Source organism: Sinocyclocheilus anshuiensis, unplaced genomic scaffold, assembly GCF_001515605.1.
Source record: "Sinocyclocheilus anshuiensis isolate Anshui unplaced genomic scaffold, SAMN03320099.WGS_v1.1 scaffold346, whole genome shotgun sequence".
Classification (NCBI taxonomy): Eukaryota; Metazoa; Chordata; class Actinopteri; order Cypriniformes; family Cyprinidae; genus Sinocyclocheilus; species Sinocyclocheilus anshuiensis.
The window spans coordinates 686,527-707,353 of NW_015546048.1; the positions used below are offsets into that span (position 1 = coordinate 686,527).

Genomic DNA, 20,827 nt, shown 5'->3' on the forward strand with positions numbered 1-20,827 from the left:
AGAACTAAGTCTGAGTATGGGTCACCATACTTGGCCACATGTCACGTCACTTCATATTAGCACAATCAAACTGAGTATGCAGTAAGCAACTATAACCCTTTCTTAAGAAATATTTGATGAATGGTACAACAAAAAAATTAAAATGATCTTTTCAAACCTGGTGTTATATATATATATATATAATATATATATATATATATATAATATATTGTGGAACAATCTTTTTTTTGTCCTTAAAAGAACAGTTCACGGTGTCTGTCATGCTTCAAAATGGACGAAAACATTAGTTATGGATGATGAAACATTCAAATAAGGTTTCATTTGTGGAGTTTGGACATCAATAGTATAAAATGTCACTGGTTCTTGATTGTCTTATGACCAAATATCATAATGTCAAACCTGCTGCAAGTAAATTATGCCAGATTTCATTGTTAATTGGTTGACTGTTTGCATTTACTGAATTTTCTTTTTGCCCTCTTCTGTACAGGTGATGCAAGTCGTGAACGCAGATGCCATTGTGGTGAAGCTGAACTCTGGGGAGCATAAGACCATCCACCTGTCCAGCATCAGGCCCCCGAGGCTTGAAGGCGAGGTACAAGTTAATGCATGTCTGTCCTTGGATACCCCTGTCACTAAGGCCATTACTGAATCCACAGGGTGCCGGCTGTCTGTTACACTGTTTGCAAAGTGCTGATGTGAAGGTTTTCTCTCCCCTCCATCTCTTAAAAGCGCTGATCTCCTCCCTTCATGCATCTTTCACACTCAGATCTCAGATCGGTGTCTTTACTGGACACCAGGGGGAGCTAGAGACAGAAGCCCATCGGCCCTCCTCCCCTCCACTCTCTCTGACACACCAGTGCTGCACTGCAGCCAAAAGCCCTATAGATCTACTCCCGTAATGAGCACACGTTCTCGCTGAATCTCTCTTCCTTATCTATTAATGTCATGTGTCCACTCAATCCAATACAATTTTCAGATGTATTTCCTACTGAAAATAAAAATGTTCACTTTTGATTTGCTAGATGTTAACAGATTAATATGTAAGCATCATTTTGTGGGGCTGTGTATGTGCACACACATTTTTGCAGTTTTCAAATGCTCAGAAATGTGCTTGTCCGTTCTTATTCATGCCCATTAAGGCTGTTAATGAGAGTTGATGTGTAATGGTGCTTTGTCTAGCAAAGTGTGTGTGTATCTGAAAGCTGTATGTTAAACTAAAAGCAGTTAAAATTGGAGTGTGAACGTCTCATTGAGATTAGCCACCCTCTTCCTGACCCCTGACCTCCTGTAATAAGACACAATGATTCAGCATGTTGGAAAAAAATTAACTTCTGTGTTGATTTTTGCAGATTAGACATGTAGTTTATTAAGGAGGGCTTTAAGTAACAGCAAACTGCAGTTGCATGCATGTTTTTGCAGGAAAATAGTTTTGTGTTCTTGCACTTTTGATAGATGCAGCAATATGTTCCAAATCTTTGATGAAGTTTGAGATTAGTTTTAAAGGAGGCTTTTCAGAGAGTCACAGTTTGTCATGCACATGTAAACAGAGAGCTGGAATGCAGAGCTGTGGGTCTGTATCTATGGATACCGGGCTGCAGTGAGCATTCGGATCACAGCGTGTTTCTATCCTGGCAGCTTAAAGATGGCTTTAATCAGGTCAGAGATGATTACAAAACAATAAAGATTACGGATGTATTTAGATCTCAAACGTGCTTCGGAGGCATGAGACGAACCAGAGAGCTTTTAAAAAATGGGTTTCTTTTGTTTTTTTTTTTTGTATTTTGACTAGTTGATTTTTCTCGAAAGATAAATCTGAAAGCTTGATTTTGACAAAGAGACAGGAAACTGATCTTTTGGAATCTTCGAATGTCATTTCCTCACCTTCCTGTTGTTCCGAACCTCTGTCAATAAAAGATATTCTGCGAAATGTCTGTTTTTGTCCATACAGTCAAGGCCAATGTTAACCAAAACTGTTTGGTTGCCAACATTTTTCAAAATACCATCTTTTTTTTCTGAGGGTAATTCGTTTTGGGGGCTTATAAGAACATAAAGGTGAGTAAATTGACAGCATTTTCATTTTTGGGTGAACCATCCCATTAAAGCTACTCCCAACCAATAACTGCATAACAATGACCTGGCATCCATCCACAACACTCTTGCATTGTGATGAGTTTGGCACAGCAAAGCACCTTTTATATTTTCCTCAGAAAACTGTAAATCCCATTTTATTACAGTCTTCGTGCTACAGAAGGTAGATCAGATGGCGGGGAGCTTGTGTATCAAGCAGCATGATGTAATTATCATAATACCTTGGTGACCATCCGGCAGTGTTTGGTTGCATGCATGTGTCTGACACCTATGGCAGCTGCCTCGCTCCACAGTCAATCGGTGACTTAACTACAGATTTTTAACAACTGGTTTCAGACCAGCTTTCACAATGCCATAACATCATATCTAATGATCTAAAACAAATTCATGTGTGCTACCATACGCAGCCGAGGATACATTTATGCTGCCTTTAAAAACCAACCAGATAAAGGCATCCTAGTAGAAAAGATTCGGATGTTGCCATCTACCTTTTATATGCTGCGACGGCAGCGTTTTTCCGGGCACAGGCATGTTGTAGAGGTATTACTGATGTGCTGTGGAGGTACTTCGTCTTTTGAAACCTGCACTACTTATCAGTTTTCTGACTGTGTCTTCTGTAGTGCATCTCTGCACCAGATGTTCTTGCAGTATGTTTTCCCTGCTCGGCTGCGCTCTTTGACAAGGGTGAGAGAGAGAGAGAGAAGTGTGCAAAGTTGTGCCTGTATTAACGCATTACAGTGATTGAGGTCAGGCTGCCCTTGAATGTGAGGTTTCATCAATAATGATGCTGTCATGGCAAATATGACCTCTGACCCTGTGCTTCTGTGGTCTGAATAAAAGTCAGCTGGGAGTCAGCTGAGTACCAAATAATTAAACATCATTAAACATCAAATAAGCATCATGTCTGTTCGCTCTCTTTGGTTCTAAGGGACCTGATGGAGATCAGGTTATGATTGTTTCTATTAAATTCTACAAACTCTTAATGTAGTATATTGAAGAATCGTCCTAAGTTTGAATGAAAAAAAGTTACATTCGTAACGCTCATGTTGTGTTTTATTCACTCCATTAAACACAATGACCCTTTGCAAATGTGTCGATAGTTATTCAAGAGCTGTTGCTCTGTAATCGAAAAGGGGAGGCTACCTATATTTTTACTCTTAATCTAATGTTACATTAACCTTGACATGATGCTACATAACTACAAGATCTCTGTTAATCTTTTCATCAAGCTAATCAATCCTGGCTAGCATATCTGCAGTAGTTTAGCACACGGCAACTTTTAAATTCGTATCGTAATTAATTTAAACTGTGAATATTCAAACAACAGCTGTACAATGGTTTCAGAACAGCTGCAAACATTTTTTTCAGTCACTTTTGATTGCGTTTTATCAAAATGGCTAATTAATGGTAATGGCTTTCTGTTTGTGCACATGCACATTGTGAGCACTCAAACATACGGAGACAAAATTAAGAGTTTAAAGGTTCACAACATGCCGGCATGCAGTTAATGATGTCACAATAAATGCACCCTTAATATTGAGGTCACATTGGCAAAATGTCATAAGCCATTAATGTGACCACACCTGTTGTTCATACTTAGTGTTGTAGATTTCTCTACATCATATCCTAACCAAATGTTATGAATCAGAAAAATGTGAATCCATTGATTTTTAACAGGGATGGTGCATCTCAAGGATGCACAGGACAAACGTAATGGTGACACTGTGAACTGTAATCAAAAGTCCATTTGTGTGATTAAAATGTCAGTTCACCGTATTACCGTTTGGTTTCAAAATTGCCCCTGCTCTTACACATTCTCATCCATCAAATACTCCATCAACACCTCCTCTAGTATGTAGGCACCTAATGGTCAATCAGAATATATTTAATGTGTAATATACAGTATACATGAGGCCACCCAGCCGATGCTACTTAAATAGAAACAAAGCGACTGACAAAATGTCCTGTTTCTTGCCGCTTGGTTAGGACAAATACTCACATTAACATGAAAGAGCTTTTATTGCTTGTTGCTTTATCACATCATGTCTGGTGTAGCAGTGTGACAGTTCCACCTTCTTTCTAGCCATCTGTTTCTCTCGCTCTTTCTCGTCCTGAATTTTCAACACTTTCTCTTTAGGTCAATACAGGGCGTGAAACCGTTATCCCTGCACCATGCCGTACAAACGCTTCAACTCAAAGAGACAAACCTGACCTCAGGCCAGCCCGGGGATCTGTGTGCGTTTGTCTGTACTGTTCTCTCTCTCTTGCTGTGAGGACTTTGGGGGGATTTAGGGCCAGATGTGTTGACCAACACTAAGATGAACTCTGACAGCTGCTGCCCAGTGTTTCTCTCTCTCTCGCTCTTGTTGCTTAATGCTGGGACCCCTGCTTTTTCATTCCTGTGGCTACTTAATTGCTTTATTATTATTATTTTTTTATCGACGGCATGGCAGTCGTATAGTCTCAGCTTGAGGGACCAGGTTTTTTTTTGTTTGGTTTTTTTTTTTTGCAAAAGAAAATGGGATAATTACCATGGTAAAAACCGTGGGTGGCAGAGCACTATGCAAGATATTAACCAATCAAAAATTGAGTGAGTTGAGATCAACTGGCTGCCAAATAGCCAAACAAATCACTGTGCTGACAAGCCTTGTTGCCATGCCACCATTTAGTCCATCAAGCATTACTGAACTGTTATTCTGGCAAATGACTATTGGATACTAGATATCCAGAGTGGTTATTTAGTCGAGTTTACGAAATCAGTCAGTAAAAAAAAAATGCAAGTATTGAAAGGAGGGAGGGCACCCACCAGTAGAAACATAAATGTGACCATGTCTACCCTCCCCCCAAAAAATAAAAAAATACGCCATTTGTTTAGTACACTGAACCAGTGGCATTTCAGCATTGTCATCACGCCATTTTTGATTGGGTGAACTATCCCTTTGAGAGACACGTGACTTCATGTGCCATGCCTAATTTCTTTTCCTCATTCATTCCCCCACCTCCCCCCCCCCCCCCCCCCCCTGTCACCGTCCTCACTCCCACTGTATGTGTGTGTGAGGGGACTGCAGGGGAAATGTTGACATCTGGGTTTAAAGCCAAAGACACCATACCCTTGTCTTCCCTGCAGAAATAGCAATATATAATGTATCGGTCATTGAATGACACTTCCGTGTCATTTGCTGTCACCTTGCTCAGTGTGTTTATGCTGTGTGTGTGTGTGTGTGTGTGTGTTTGAGTCCAAATGTAATTCGTCTGATGCCACATTGTGTCTTTTCAGAGTTTGTGTATCTGTTATGCCTGCTTGCTGAAGGCATGTGTTTGTGTGTGTGTGTCCTGTGGCCTCTGTCTGGGGTCACTGTATGGTTCCATGGCTCATCTCACACTTGGTTGGTCAGGCTTTTTCTTGCAGACGACTCTGCTTTGCCTCAGGATCGCTTGACTCTTGGAATTCTAGCGAACTTCCTTCCAATCATTTGAGAGTAATGACCCATGGATGTTGTAAACTGGAATTGTATTTCTTTTAATGGAATGTTCGGGGTAGGAAAACTTGAAATCGCATCATATGACACCTTTAAGGCATCGGTGATGCAGCTGTATGAGTTTAAATTGCTGATTGCGACTTCCATGTCTGATGCTGCGGGTCATAATACTCTATTCCCGGCTGTCGTGTGAGACTTATGTGATCTTACGGGTGAGGCTGAATGGTTTTCACCTCAGTTGTGCTCTTGACATGCACCAGTCATTAATCGTTACTCACATTTTGCATCATTCAAGGTCCATAATAGTTGAGGATTAAGAAATGTCTGAATCATGTTTAAATTTAGGCTTCTGCTTTTCCTGCATTTATTGGATGCGCTATAGCTGAATAGAACAGCTTCACCTGTTCTAAGGTTTTACTTGTTAAGGTTTAGTAAGGTTGAAGTTAAAGAAATATATTATGGGTTAAATACAAATTAAGCATCTATGACATGCTGTCAATTACCACTGAAAATACATAAGCTCATCTGCACAAGATGAAAGGAAGAATGCAATATTTGATGAATGCATCGTGATAATCATAAGATTAATTAGTGAAATCAGTTTTAGTTTTTTTAGTTTTTTTTGCATAAATTTAAAGCTAGAAAATGACATTCAGTTTGCAGGTCACCTGTTCTTCCTTAGTAAATAAGGTGTCACTCCTCAATCCTTCAGCTGCTCATTTGCTTAAAGTGCAAAAACAAATCTTTTACTTAAGTGACATTCGCGGAGTATTATCTGGCATTAATGGCAATCAAATGGAAATGTAAAAGGATATGCTTAATTAACAATTTGCATGTGCAAAATGACACCTAGAACATTAAGATAAACAAACTGAGTGGAAAATGGAGCTTTGACTCTACTTTTTCGTTTTTCTGCTTATTTTTTCCACTTTATTTTTAACTTGCTTTTCTTACGTTGCTTATTTGTATGGACTTATGTATCATTCTGAACACTTAGTCCTTTTGTCTCAATAATAGGCTCAAAACATTAATAAATTAATTAGTGAGGCTGTGTATGGTTAAAGGGCTAGGTCTAAAAAAAATGAACATTTACTTTCCCTCATGTTATTTACAACATGTAAGAACAGTGTTGGGGGTAACACATTACAAGTAACGCGAGTTACGTAATCAGATTACTTTTTTTAAGTAACTAGTAAAGTAACGCATTACTTTTTAATTTACAAGAGAATATCTGAGTTACTTTTTCAAATAAGTAATGCAAGTTACTTTTTTCCAATTTACTGATTGACAGCTCTCCTGTCCCCATGTTGAGAGAAATCAGAAGATGTTCTAAAATAAATATGAATATGCATTAATTCATCTCACTCACAAAAACAAAACAAAACACAGATTCAGTATTCCTCAAAATGAATAAAAATAATGCAACTCAGAATATGACGCAAACCTGCAAGAATTAAATGTTAAACAACACAAATATCCTTTATGTATTTAATCCCATTCTATTAACCAATGTCTTTGCTTCTGACCTTCGATGATCCAGTTCAACCATACTAATTACTTAAATTTAAATGTAATTAAAAAATTACTCTAGACAAACATTTGTGTTTTTATTATTTTTTTTTATTGCTGAAGTGTGTTGAAATTTCTTCTTCTGCATTCTACTGTACGGATGTGAATTTACTTTCCCTTCAGCCTGTGGCTTATTCATTTCACTTTTGGTGTGAGAACGCTTTTATATTTGCCAAAAAGGTTTTTATTTTTATTTTTTATTTTTTTATTAAAACAAGCAAGCCGTGTCCAGATTTAACGCAAAAGTAACTTAACGCATTACTTTCAATATTGTTATGCATTACTTTTAAAAGTAACTTTCCCCAACACTGTGTAAGAATGACATTCTCTGTAGAACACCAACGATTAGAGGTCGACCGATGTATCGGTTTTGCCGATTAATCGGCACCGAGATTTACTATTACTATTATTTTTTATTTTTTTACTACTAGTATGGTTCAGTACCGTTTTTGTTAATAAAGCACTATTTTAGTTTTTGTTCAGTATCAATTTTAAAACTATCGGTTAATTAATCGGTATCGGCCAGTGTGGTCCAACCTAGCTATCGGTATCGGCAAAATCCACTATCGGTCGACCTCTACCAACGATATATTGAAAATGTCTTTATTCCATTGTTTATTGATAGGACTTTTTATATCAACAACAGGACTTATTATATCAACAAAAACAGTTGAAACATTCTTCAAAATATGTTTTGTCTTCTGAAAGTCATACAGGTTTGAAAGACATGAGTAAATTGAAAATTTAGATTTTTAGGTGAAATATTCCTTTAATAGGTTCATTTTGGACATCTGTGCCAAGCAGTGACTTTCTTCCTGTTAAGCAGTCTTTGCTGAGGGTGTGATTGGTTGTTCCCTGATGGAGGAGCTCCTATGAGGTCTCAGGACCCTTAGGCCTGACGGTGGCGAGAGCTCCTTTCTCTCTCTCTGCTTCAGTCACATCCAATCCTTAGGCCATTTATCACCTGAAGATAATGAGATTGGCTAATGAGAAAAAGAGAGAGAAAAGCAGGAATGAAAATGCATATAGGTAGGAGACAAAGAAATCTATGCATGTGAGAAAGGTGTGTGTGGAAGATTTAAAGTTCAGGAGCTGAGGTGTGTTGAACAAGAAGTATAATACATCACACACACATGCTCTCTCAAAAAATTCAAATAGTCATTTACTCACCCTTACTCCGTTCCAAACGTGTATGACTTTCTTCAGTGGGACTCAAAAGAGGAAATATTGCCGAAATTCCAGTTTTATATATAATAACTATTAAAAAATATATATAATAACTATATAAATTGAGTATTTCATATGATATATGCGCTATATTCTGAGTCTTCTGAAGCTCTGCTAGGGTCGATAAGTTGTGGAAGATATTGAAAAGGAAAAATCTTTCTCATAGTTCTGAAAAACATTTATGCTGTTTTGAACAAAAGTTTACATTTATTGGCTCTGAAAATATCATGTGATGTAAACTACCTTTTTCCTTGCGCTTTGCATTATTTTAAAAATGTTTTACATTTTTTTTTTCAAGATGGTATGTTTTTTTATACTGTGGAATAACTATTATGAAATAATAATTCATAAATAGTAAATTTTTGGGTTTGAAGTGAAAGAATTTAAGAACTATGGTGGAGGAGAAGATTATTAGACTGTTGGATATAGACTTATAACTATTTTTATGGTGCATTTTTGGAGATCCACAGCCACAGTCTCCATTTTGAAAACGGACCTTCTGAAAGACGAATCATAAGGTATTATCAGAATGACAGCATTTACATTTTTGAGTTAAGTGTAGTACTAGTTCAGTTTGTCAGTTTTCTCTCATGCATCAACACGTGATTTTTGCTTATCATACCTGACTGATAGTTGCGCAGATCTTGCTCTATCCTCTTAGCCCTTGCAGAATGAAACCGTTCTTGTGTTCACTGCATGCAGCCAAACCGTCATTTTTAAGAGCCAGTAACGGGCAAACGTCGGCATGTCAGCCAGGCGCAGAAATCCTCATTTTTCCTCACACGGTTCAGTAACCAGCCTGCCGTGTCTTTGCAGAACACACTTGATTTGCCCAATACAATGACAAAGACTTTTTATGTCGACAGTCGACATAGAGCTTTTTGTCGTGTGCTGATTTTGCTATTCAGCAGCATTACAGCTGTCTAGTGGACATAATGAGATGAAATTATTGAATTTGTTCATTGTGTAAGACTTCCAGGGTCATTGGTTCCTTGATTCTGAGTGTTTTATCATTGACATATGGCGCTTTCATGCTAGAGCTTCAGTTAGTATGTTATCCCCATCACACGGGTCAAATATAATATGGTTTTAGCCTGCTCATATTCAAAACAAAAGCACAGATTACTGTCTTGACATTCATGATCAACTAGCAAAACCCCGAATGCTTGCTCTCTTACCTACACTTACACAAAAAACACACTCTAATGCAAGACTGCTTGGCCTCCCTCTGCTTTTCTTGCTCGGGGGAATGGAATTGCCGTGGATATTTATAGGCGGGCTGAAAATGGGTTGTCCTCTCGTTCACCATCAGGGGTTTCTGTCTGTATTCTATTCCATCGGCACAGTTCTTTAGCCATCCTGAAAGCTCCTCCATCAGAAGAGATGTCTCGGCGCATTAAATGCAATGTCTCACTCTCAAAAGTGGGTGGTCGATATGGTTTTATTTCATAACGAATATCAGACCATGTGGGCACAGATGATGTAGTTTTAAGTGTGTTATTTGCAGAGCAGATAAACGTTGCTGGATTCAGAGCTTGAGGATTTAAAAACCGCTCAGATTTATGCTTTTTAAGTCAATATGCTTTTATTCGCTGAAAGATTTGGTCCTTAGGGTTAACAGTCCGATCTCTCTCAACTCTCCCACAAGCTATGCCTTATGCTGGCTGTGTTGTTAGTAGTCTATCTGCAGTTTATTTCTGCTCTTGCGTTTGGTTTTCCCTCAAGCGTCAAAGCATTGTTGCTTGGAATGAGCCAAATCCAAAAAAATCTCTAGCTGTTGAGGAATATCGGCACCTAATTCTTAACCTGATTGTTCACAAAAAAAATTAAAGGCTTGAAATCAGTCTATATTCCCTAGCAATGTTTCTCTCGTCCAGGCTGTTAACTGCTGCGACTTGATCGTTGAATCAGTGATTTGAACTTAAGAACTGAATCAGTTCAAATCATGAGCTAATAAGACTGGGTTCTACTGATCTGTATCTGAGTGATATGTTCCTTCCCAAATCACAAAAACATCTTTTATTAGTATTTTATTTTCTATTTCAGGTGCAGTGGCTCTGAACTTGAACTAAATCAGTCTGAATCATGAGCAAATCAGACTGGGTTTGGTAATTCAATCTACTGATTCATTGAAACGAGTGATTTGTTCAGCATTCCTTCCCACAACACAAAAATGACTTTTATTTTCTATTTTAGGCAGAGTGGCTCTGAATGTGGCACTGTGTGTTAATTCATACTGTCGTGGCCTCAGCTGTGATATGGGAGCCTGGAATATTGAGCATACCGAGTGTTTTTTGGCATTTCTCTGGGAGGATAACAACCTTTTCCCCTTTCTTGTGAAAAATGTAAATGAGGTTCTATTTCTAGTATATCAATGTGTGTGGAAGGGAGAACATCTCGTATAGCTTGTGGGGTCACATGCCTGGAACACCAAGAGATCAAGGCAACGAGACATGTCATCTACCAATCCTGACACATTAGCATGGTTGTGTAGGAAAAGGGCGGATATTAGGTTGTAAGAGAATGGTAAAATTGGAAAGAGAGGTGAGGGGGTGGAAGACAGGAAGCTTCAAACCTCATTTTGTAAGGAAGTCATATGAGAGACTGAGGAAGTGATTAAATGTTGTGGGACAGAAAGCTATTTTTTATTTATGTGATATTGACTTTTCTCTGTCTGTCTTTCTCTTTTCCCCTCTTATGTCTGACTCTATAGGAGAAGAACAAGGACAAAGACAAGCGTTTCCGTCCGCTCTATGACATTCCTTACATGTTTGAGGCACGGGAATTCTTGAGAAAGAAGCTCATTGGCAAGAAGGTGAGAGACTTTGTGACATTCTCCCACAAACAGACATTATGCCTTAGCCTTTCTGTATAAAAGTTTTCTTTCCATATGTTTTTCTGCCCATTGCATATGGATGCAGAGTTGTTTACTTTCTCTGAGTTTCTGTATTCTGTTTGGAGTCACTGAACACATTGACCACACAGACCTTGAGCAGAGCCACTTCATTCACAGAGGCACAAATTACTTTTTTTTTTCTTTTTACTTTTTTTTAAAGAAAACAAAGGAATGGCAAAGCATAGGGCATCGACATGAGAAATGTTGAGATGTTTACACACATATGTGCATACAGTAAAAGTCATATAGTATAATTGCAGTGCTTATTCCCCACAATATATTATTTATTTATTTATTAGATCTTTATTATGTTTTCATTGAGAATCACTTGGATAATAAAAACTTCTCAATGAGACAGATGCTTGAAAGGGATGGGTTAAAAAAATTTGATGAAATATCATGAAGAAATTTTTTTTTTATATTATTTTATTTGGATTAACAGTAAATGTTCAACTAGTTAATGCATTAAGAATCATTTAACTTGTTTTTATAATAATTTTATAATATTTGAATGAAATAAAAACACATATAATTTAACAATTTTGCATAATGCATATATAATAATTTTAATATATATATTGTAAATTAACGTTATGAATGAACAATGAACATTAGTATATCTATGGTTTAACATTAACCCTGATTTAATATTTAACCCTGAACAGCTAAAAAAAGTTGTTTGTTCCTGATGTCACTGGATTATTGTATTGAATCACTCACAACAAGCGCATGGATGTGTATTGAGAAAATACTTGGGGTGATTTGAGGAGGAAATGTAAAACATGGAAGTGTTTCCATCTGTGTCACTCATAACAAATAGAAATACTTGGCATCAGAAGTTGTTGCTGTTTTAATTGGGACAGCAGGGTATAAACTGGTGTGGGATGTTCTGAAAATTGTCATATTGGGACTCATTGAAGTATAATGGGCAGATTGTATAAAGCTGTGCTTTATTGTCTGTTCAAGACTTTCCTCACCCAAACAATTCAGTGTTTATGTGCAGAATACTGAAAAGCCCTGTCTGTAAGGCCTATTTGATTTAACACCAAAGAGATATGACAGCACATTTCCTCACACACAGACATTTTCTCATAAATTATCACTAGATGCATGGAATAGTAATGTCGCTTTATATTATCCTTGTATGAACGTAAGGCTGCTTCTAGAAACCAATATTTTATTGCCTCTTCTTTTTACAGAAGTCTGGTTCACTGACCTGGAATCATGTGAATATTTTGACACTAGAGACGGGAAATGGAAAGCAACGAGTTTAATCTCAGATCAGATTTTTGCATTTCCCATGTATGCACTCAGCGGTAGTCAACAGATAGTTGGATTTATACAACGCTCTGCGTGATAAGATGCCTGTTTGCATATTAATGCAAACAGTGTGGGAATGTTTGAATTCAATCAGAATTTATTCAGCTCAAGATAGCATTGCGGCAATCATCTTGAGGATTAAATTTTGGCTCATTAAGTGGCACAGAAGTGCTTTGACTTAAATTAGTAGTGTATAGTATTAATAATCTTCAATCTTCTGAGTCAAAAGTAGCATCTTAATACTCCTGTAAAGGAAACATTCAGTTTTTTTAATGAAATTAAACGAAGCTGTAACCAGATATTCAATATTGAGGTGGACCAAATGCAAAAGTTGTTAATACTGGCTTGATAGCAACGAATTTTAAATAAAATACACTCGTTAACAGTCTGTTGTCATATTCCTTTAGTTGTTGCTAGGACACAATGTGGTGTGGGTATGAGGCCTTGTACTGAGGCACACCTCGTTTTAGAATCCCCCCCTGCTGCCCTGGCAACCGCTGTGGAAAATGTTCAAACTGTTTAAAAGAGAAATAAAATCTGGGCAATTATAGAAGTTCATAACTATAAAATTGGGACATCGTTAAGTACAACTCTAATGACTAATTTCTGCTAGTTTAGGGCAGAAGGGACTATTTTATGCCTAGAAACTTTTGATTTTCCATTTTTCTGACATTTAAGATGCCATTCGTTCTTTACAGGCTGCAACCCAGCTGGTCACAAAGGGTAAGCAGTACCTGACTTTTGTTTCCAGACTATTAGTGGGAGAGCTTGAGCTGATTTTGGTGGATTCATTGAGGTTGAATCTATCGTCTGTCATTCTAACACATGTATGTAGTCTTCAAAAAGAGGTCCTCAAAGAGGTCAAATTTCAACTCCTATTATATCTCGACGAGTATGTGATCAATATCAGAGTTCAGCGGCGCAATCAGCAAGAGAATGAAAGGAAAGGAGGTAAAGAAACTCTTCCAAGCCCCAGTGAGCCACAGCTCTGAAGCGTGGCGTCCATTTCAAATCGTGTTTCTTCTTTTGAAGGGATGGAGAGAATGAGCGGCATTCACTAGCAGTGGGTAATGGAGGAAAATGCGTGGAGAAGTGTTTCCTCCTCTTGGTATTGAAACAGATCTTCCCGGTGACATAATCCAAAGCTAGATTTGGCTAACTTTCTAAGTAGCGCCTCTGTAGAGGGTCTCTGCCTCAGCGAAAAAGTCAAATGAAAATGTTGCATTAATCCACTTATCAGGAAAGAGCACGTTTGGATAATCCTGCCCGCTCAAAGTACCTCCTGTTATGTGGGTGTGAGCGTTTGTGTTTGTGTATGTGAGGTGTTAACAAGAGACAGTGACTGAGTGGAACGTCAGTGTCAAGCGTTTGATGTCTGTGTTTATGCAGGTATGTTCCAAGCAGGTATGCTTATTAGTTTGTTCATTTATATGGGAGAGGACGTGCTGAGTTTTCCCTTGCCCTGATGCACATCAATGCAGCCACGGCAGAGCTGTGCAGACTTCATTCATCTTTTCCCTCTACTTCTGCTTTAGAGGGAATTACAGTGGTGTATGAGACAAGCAGCTCACTTTTAATCCATGAAATATGTATTACAGAGTTTTCTGACTACACCTACCCTCACCGCATTAGACTCCACTCACAGGGACTTAAAGGAACACTCCACTATTTTTGAAAATAGGCTCATTTTCCAACTCCCCTAGAGTTAAACAGTTGAGTTTTACCGTTTTCGAATCCATTCAGCCGATCTCCGGGTCTGGCGGTAGCACTTTTAGCTGTAGCTTAGCATAGATCATTGAATTTGATTAGACCGTTAGCATCTCGCTCAAAAATGACCAAAGAGTTTCTATATTTTTCCTATTTATGTAGTTACATCGTGTACGAAGACCTCTCATTCCGGCGTAATAATCAAGGAACTTTGCTGCCATACCATGGGTGCAGCAGGCGCAATGATATTACGCAGCGCCTGAAAACAGTCCTAGCTAGGTAACTTCCAATAAGCCTATTTTCAGGCGCTGCGTAATATCATTGCGCCTGCTGCACCCATGGTATGGCAGCAAAGTTCCTTGATTATTACGCTGGAATGAGAGTATAGTTCCTAGCCATATCGGCCTAGAAAATCGCAACTTTTCATTTTCTGTCGGTCTTAGTACATGTAACTACAGAAGAGTCAAGTTTTAAATAGAAACTCTTTGGTCATTTTTGAGCGAGATGCTAACGGTCTAATCAGATTCAATGATCTATGCTAAGCTACAGCTAAAAGTGCTACCGCCAGACTCGGATATCGGCTGAATGGATTCGAAAATGGTAAAACTCAACTGTTTAACTCTAGGGGAGTTGGAAAATGAGCCTATTTTCAAAAATAGTGGAGTGTTCCTTTAAGCTTGCAGAGAGCAGGTTTGGCTGCGCACATATCAGAGATGCACATGTATGCTTAGGATGTTTGCACACTAGAGCTTTTGGTGTGGACCTGTGTCCATTTGTGATCCAAGTTTGGAACTCTTTTTTTTTTCTTCTTCCCCACATAATAATAATAACAAACAATTTTATTGCTAATTTAACAATAACTCAAATAAAACAAATCAATAATAATAATAGATAATTGTATTGTTAAAAATAATTTAATAAGAATAATAAAATTAACACAATTGAATAATAATAATAGACAATTGTATTGTTAATGATAATTGTATTGTTAATTTATTAACAACTCAAATAAAACAAATCAATAATAATAATTGTATTGTTAAAACTAATTTAATAAGAATAATAAAATTAACAATTGTATAATAATAATAATAATAATAATAATAAATATGGACATTTTGTTAATGATAATGAAGAACTGTAATTATTACCAATAAAATTAATATAACCATTGTATAATAAGTATGCTAATACAATAAATCATAATGAAAACAATAATGGTAATCCAACAATGATAAAAAAATGATCACTTGTTTGTTGTTGTTGATGCTGTTGCTGTTGCTGCTGTTAAAAACTAACTCATAGTCATTTAATCTGTAATTAGTTGACATTGGTTGCAGAATGTTTATTTAATTTTGTTGTTTTAATAAAACAGTGAATATTCACTGTTGGCATGAATGTAAACAGTAGTGCGTTTGTGCCTTTGCATGCTCCAAGTCACACACATTGTTATACCTGCTTGTCTCCAGATAATTTGCATTCGGAGAGCAGTTCACATTGTATTTCTTGCAAAAACATGAACAGTGAATCTTCCTGACTCATTATCTAATTAATCATGGTGGTACTCGCATTGATGATTCACATGCCACTGTTTGAACCCAGATGTACAATGTGAAAAGAGTCCAGCGGGGGAGGGAGTGGAATCCATCTCTGGTTTGGACAAAGCAGTCAAACCATGTGTGCAAGCATCCTTGCTGTACATGCACCAGCTCAATCTTTCTGCATTTCCCTGAGACATTTCAGTGGACCTGTCTATGTTTTGATGGATGCTTCGCCATTAGCAGCATTTCTGTCTTCGTCATTCTCTTCTTACTGGTTCTGGCTGGGCTTCTCCGAAACCCTCCACTGCTGTTGTCCTTCGGTCAGATCTTTCTATTCAGACATGACTCTAAAAGCCCATTTAATCTGTCATCTGCTTTCCAAATGGGCCCCTTCTTTCTCTCGCTCATTCATTTTCTCTTTCTTCATAAGCACATTTGCTCTTCTGAATGAGTGGGAATCTTTGGCGCTTTGTGTTTCTTAAAAAGGGTATGTTGTCGTTCAACCAAGCTCATTACTCCTGCTCAATGGGGCAGAGCTGTCTCTGCCTTTCTGAGAGAGAACTGGAGAGTAGAAGAAGAGGGGATGAAAATGCAATCATTTTGTGGTTTATTTGTCGATGAAGCACTAAACTCCTGGGGTAAGAAAATGAGTGTCCACAGGATTCCCCCACCTAATGAACTTCCATTATGTCCATTAGACTGAGTTACATTGTCATTTTGAAGCAAATGGATTGAATTCCAGAAGTGGAGGCATACAACTTTAGGAATTAGTTGAGAGCATGGAACTTTCTTTTGCCATGTCACAATTGTGTGTTATTGCAACATTTTCATTTTGCTAGGCAGTTGCATATGGATCAGAAACACAATACATATGTCTAAGTGTGAGCAACTTCTTAATTAAGCTCAGGGCGTTTTTTGGTATTTTCGCCTAAATTTAACTTTAAACTGTTAAGCTGGTGATTTGACCTGTTCGCTAAAGCATTGCAAAAATACAGTCTTGTACTTGCCATCAAATTCATTTTTGCATTATTTGAGAACAGTTGGACTAATTGGTTGGATGTAATCAATCCACATGCTCCCAGAGGAGCATGGGTGTGGCAGTCGGTCAGGTGAAGTCTTTCATCCTTGGGATGTTATTGGTGCCATCCCGATTAATGAATGATCTTCCCCCCTGAGAGACAAGACGGATGGGAGATCCGGCTTACTATTTCAGATTAGCTTCCAACCCTCTGTTTGCTCAGAACTGATTGAACGAAATTGGCCAGATCACAGCCTCCTATCTCTGAATATCTCAACGTGGCTTCTTTATTAGCTCAGAGCTAACAAGAAGACGCTGAATGCGATGCCCCCTACGGGATAGTCCGATGACCTTGGAGAGAGTTTGACACAAATGGAGTCGATTTCTTAACCTGGAGCAGTTTGGTGTGAAATAATCAGCTTTAGTTATCCTCTTCCATTCTGCTTGCCTCCGTTGCCATCATGCGAAATAGTTACCGGTCCCCGCCTCTTTCTCGCTTAGGTTAGGGTTAGTTAGGGTTATGGTCTCCTCCTCTGGGGAGATCTATGGTCTAGCCTGACATGATTCACACTGACTCAGGGTGACCTTGGAAAGTAGCCCAAAGTCATGCTTGTACACAAACGCACACACCAACCCCCTCGCTAGATGCCCTAACACAATTTGTCCACCCTGAAAGGCCTGTAATCCATTTTTTTCCCCTTTACAGCCAGCTTTTCGCATGATTTGCTATCCTGTACAAAGATATCAAATTCAAAGTTTGATGCGTTGCTCTTTCTTGGCGTAATTCTGTCATGTTTAATGCGACATCATAAAACAGGGTTACAGTGCAGTGTCCTCACGTGTGGCTTCAGTGGTCAATTTATCTCCATAGTTGAGCCCCTGACAGGCTTATAGTGTGTCTGTGTACGTAGGCCTTGTTTCTTGGCATTACATTGACTCCGCTGGTGATTTAACCATTTTGTTTTGTGTTTTTGCAGGTTAATGTCACAGTCGATTACATCAGAGCTGCCACCAGTGCCATGGAAACGGGTGGCGTCCCGGCTTTCCCAGAGCGCACCTGTGCTACAGTGACCATTGGAGGAATGTAAGTAAACTAGCCAAACTATTAGATGGTAGTGTAACTCATGTGATACATTTTAAGTCATATGATGATAATCGTGTGAGAACAGACCAAAATTTCCCACTCCAGTCATCGCTATACCACCTCCAGTCATTGAGTTGATCTTAAAAACTAAATCGATTAAATCCGTTAATTAATCTTTATTAATTATTATTAATTATATACTTAATTATTTTTACACAGTAGCTGTTGCTCTTCAAATGTGAGTTGTCTTAGTTGACAACCAAGAGCAAAAGACACGTTACTAAGAAAGAAAAGAAACCATAAATGAAAGCTGAATGTTTCTTGACCCTCTCTAACAATCTTTTCACCCTTAGAATCGGTAAGCCCCGCCCCCCTTAGTTACTGTTGCTCACTCAGACAAACAAACGGAGTTGCTCACTGTCTTATAATGACAGCTGTCAGTGAAATCCTTCTTCCGAGGTGTTTCTGATAAATTTGGGACACAGATGGACCTTCAAGTGGGACTTAAATATAATATGCCATGGAGGGATATATAAAAGATCCTAAAATAAATATGTAAAAATACAGATCACAATACAAACGGCAGAATTATGTTACGGTCGTCACGATCGCAATGACAACATCCCGGATCAACACTGTTCATATACTGCAGAGTAAGATTAAATGAATTTACATTTAACCAGATTAATATGGAGAGGCACTCTAATATAGACCTTCGTTTATGTTTTTGACTTTCACTGCATGGTGCATGACGTGAGAACAGTTCGCTATTAAGGTTTGTACGTTAGCATGGACTCACTAACTTTAACGCTAACGTTAGCTAGTTTTAGCCAGAGATACCTTGTTGAAGCACAAGATGACATTAACGTTCTGCTTGAGCAGATGAAAAGTGTAACTTAATGAGAGTATGACAACCAGAAAATGAACGTTTTCGTCTTCATTGTGATTGGGGTTGAATGCTTAGGGACATTTTGCTCTGTTTTGGTTGGATTTAGAAAATGGAATAAAATAAATTACATTGCCTATCCTCTCAGGATACCTGGAATTAGTGTTACAAGTACCCTAGGCACATTGTTTTTCCATTTTTGTAGCATAAACACCATTAAACCGATGCAAGCTTCGGATCTTCCAGTGTTTCTCTATGGCGCTGAAAACTAAAGATGTCCGAGTTCCGCTCCCCGTGCAACTGATACTCGACTGCCATTGGCTCATCTGCGTTTGAGGGGAGGGGCTTACCGATAGGTCAATTGGGACTGGTGTATGCTTTATTACCCTTTATGTCTCCTCTATGAATTCAAATGATTCTTGTTCGCTCTCCTGATCTGGATGTGTGATCTAGCACACTGTCCCTTGTTAGGGTAAGTGAGGCCAGGCACATGAGTCTGGGGTGGTATTGCGCCTCAGGTTGTGATTACCCAACCATGCCCCAGTGCTTGGCATTAGAGCATTGTGGGTAACAGGTGGTCACATCGCCTGAGGGCTCAGCTGCTTTGCCTCATCTTGACTCAACATTTGATTTTTGAAAGCATGGTGAAGTAGGACTGACATAGTATGTTTATCAACTTTTGCAATTTTTGTGTTTTTTTGTCAGTGTACAGGTTTTTTGTTTTTTTTTGGGTTTGATTACTTAGCCTAAACAGTCCTTGATAGTTCCTTTTCATATTGTATTTTTTGGCTCTGAACCGTGGTATGTTTGTTTTCAAAGAGAGGAGCCCATTGAGTACTAGCTGAAACTGTTTACCACTCTTTCTACGAAACCAGCAAAGGCACCAAAAAATAAAAAGTGTTGTTTGCTTTAATTCATGTTTTTGCTCTTTTGATTTTATTACCAAAACTTGACACAGAGTGGCTCTTGCTCATGTTTGCTGTGCTCTGCAATAGGGGAATGCGAGCTGCTTGCTGAAGGCAATATCTGTGTTGAAAAATGGCAATGAGAAATGCATTTGCCACTTTGCTTGCAGGGCACCAGTCTTGCTCGTTGTGATCAATTATGTTTCAGCTCTGCAAATTAGGTCTTATCTCACTCAATGCTCTCCTTCAAACAGTGTGCAAATTGAAGCCTTTATAATATAGACTATCCTAAAATAGTTGCAGTATAAATTGATTAGGTGAATAGGGGAGTATTTAGGGGTGTCGATCGATTGGAAATTATCAGATATTTCTGTAATCAGTCAGACCTAAAATGAATACTTGTGAGCATATACAGGTGCATCTCAATAAATTAGAATGTCGTGGAAATAATTTATTGAGATGCACCTGTATTTTCACATGGAATCTCCAGATTTAATGGGGAAACTGCAAAGACTAGTATTTTAAATATTTGTTAATGGCTTTTTTTGTTTGTTTTTTTTGCTAACGAATTAATGAAGGCCAGTATCACAGATACCAATACTGAAACTGATGGCTATATTTAGTGAATTTTTTAATGGATGCTGTGTTAATTGCTTTAATTATTTAATGCATTAAACGGCAAATAATAATTGCAGAAATAAACACATTATTTTTCTCAGCCCCATGTATGTGTGTGTTTAAAGAAAACACTTGTGTGTTTCATATACAGTACATAAAATCTGTTTGTGTGTAAAGTGTTGCAAGGCATCTTGGAACGAACATCTGATTCTCTGTTTTAATCTCTTTGTAGAAACATTGCTGAGGCGCTGGTCAGTAAAGGTCTCGCCACAGTGATCAGATACCGTCAGGACGACGATCAAAGATCTTCCCATTACGACGAGCTCTTGGCTGCAGAGGCAAGGTAAGTCAAAACACTAAAATAAAACCTCCAGCTAGCGAATGTGTGCCATATTCCCACACATTGAGGAGGAGAAGCCGTCTGTGAAATGGAGCCATTTTGTTCTGTGCAGTAAGTCATGGCTTGTCTGGGTTGCTCTCATTTTATGG

General features: G+C 38.2%; 1 protein-coding gene across 1 annotated transcript in view; it reads left to right on the top strand.

Moving 5' to 3' along the window:
• The window catches only part of snd1 (staphylococcal nuclease and tudor domain containing 1), a 187,280-nt gene that overhangs the window by 26,841 nt on the left and 139,612 nt on the right, over positions 1 to 20,827 (top strand). Inside the window, 4 exon segments of the mRNA XM_016500237.1 lie at positions 488 to 592; positions 11,077 to 11,178; positions 17,823 to 17,929; positions 20,571 to 20,757. Of these exon segments, the coding sequence (XP_016355723.1) occupies positions 488 to 592; positions 11,077 to 11,178; positions 17,823 to 17,929; positions 20,571 to 20,757 (501 nt within the window).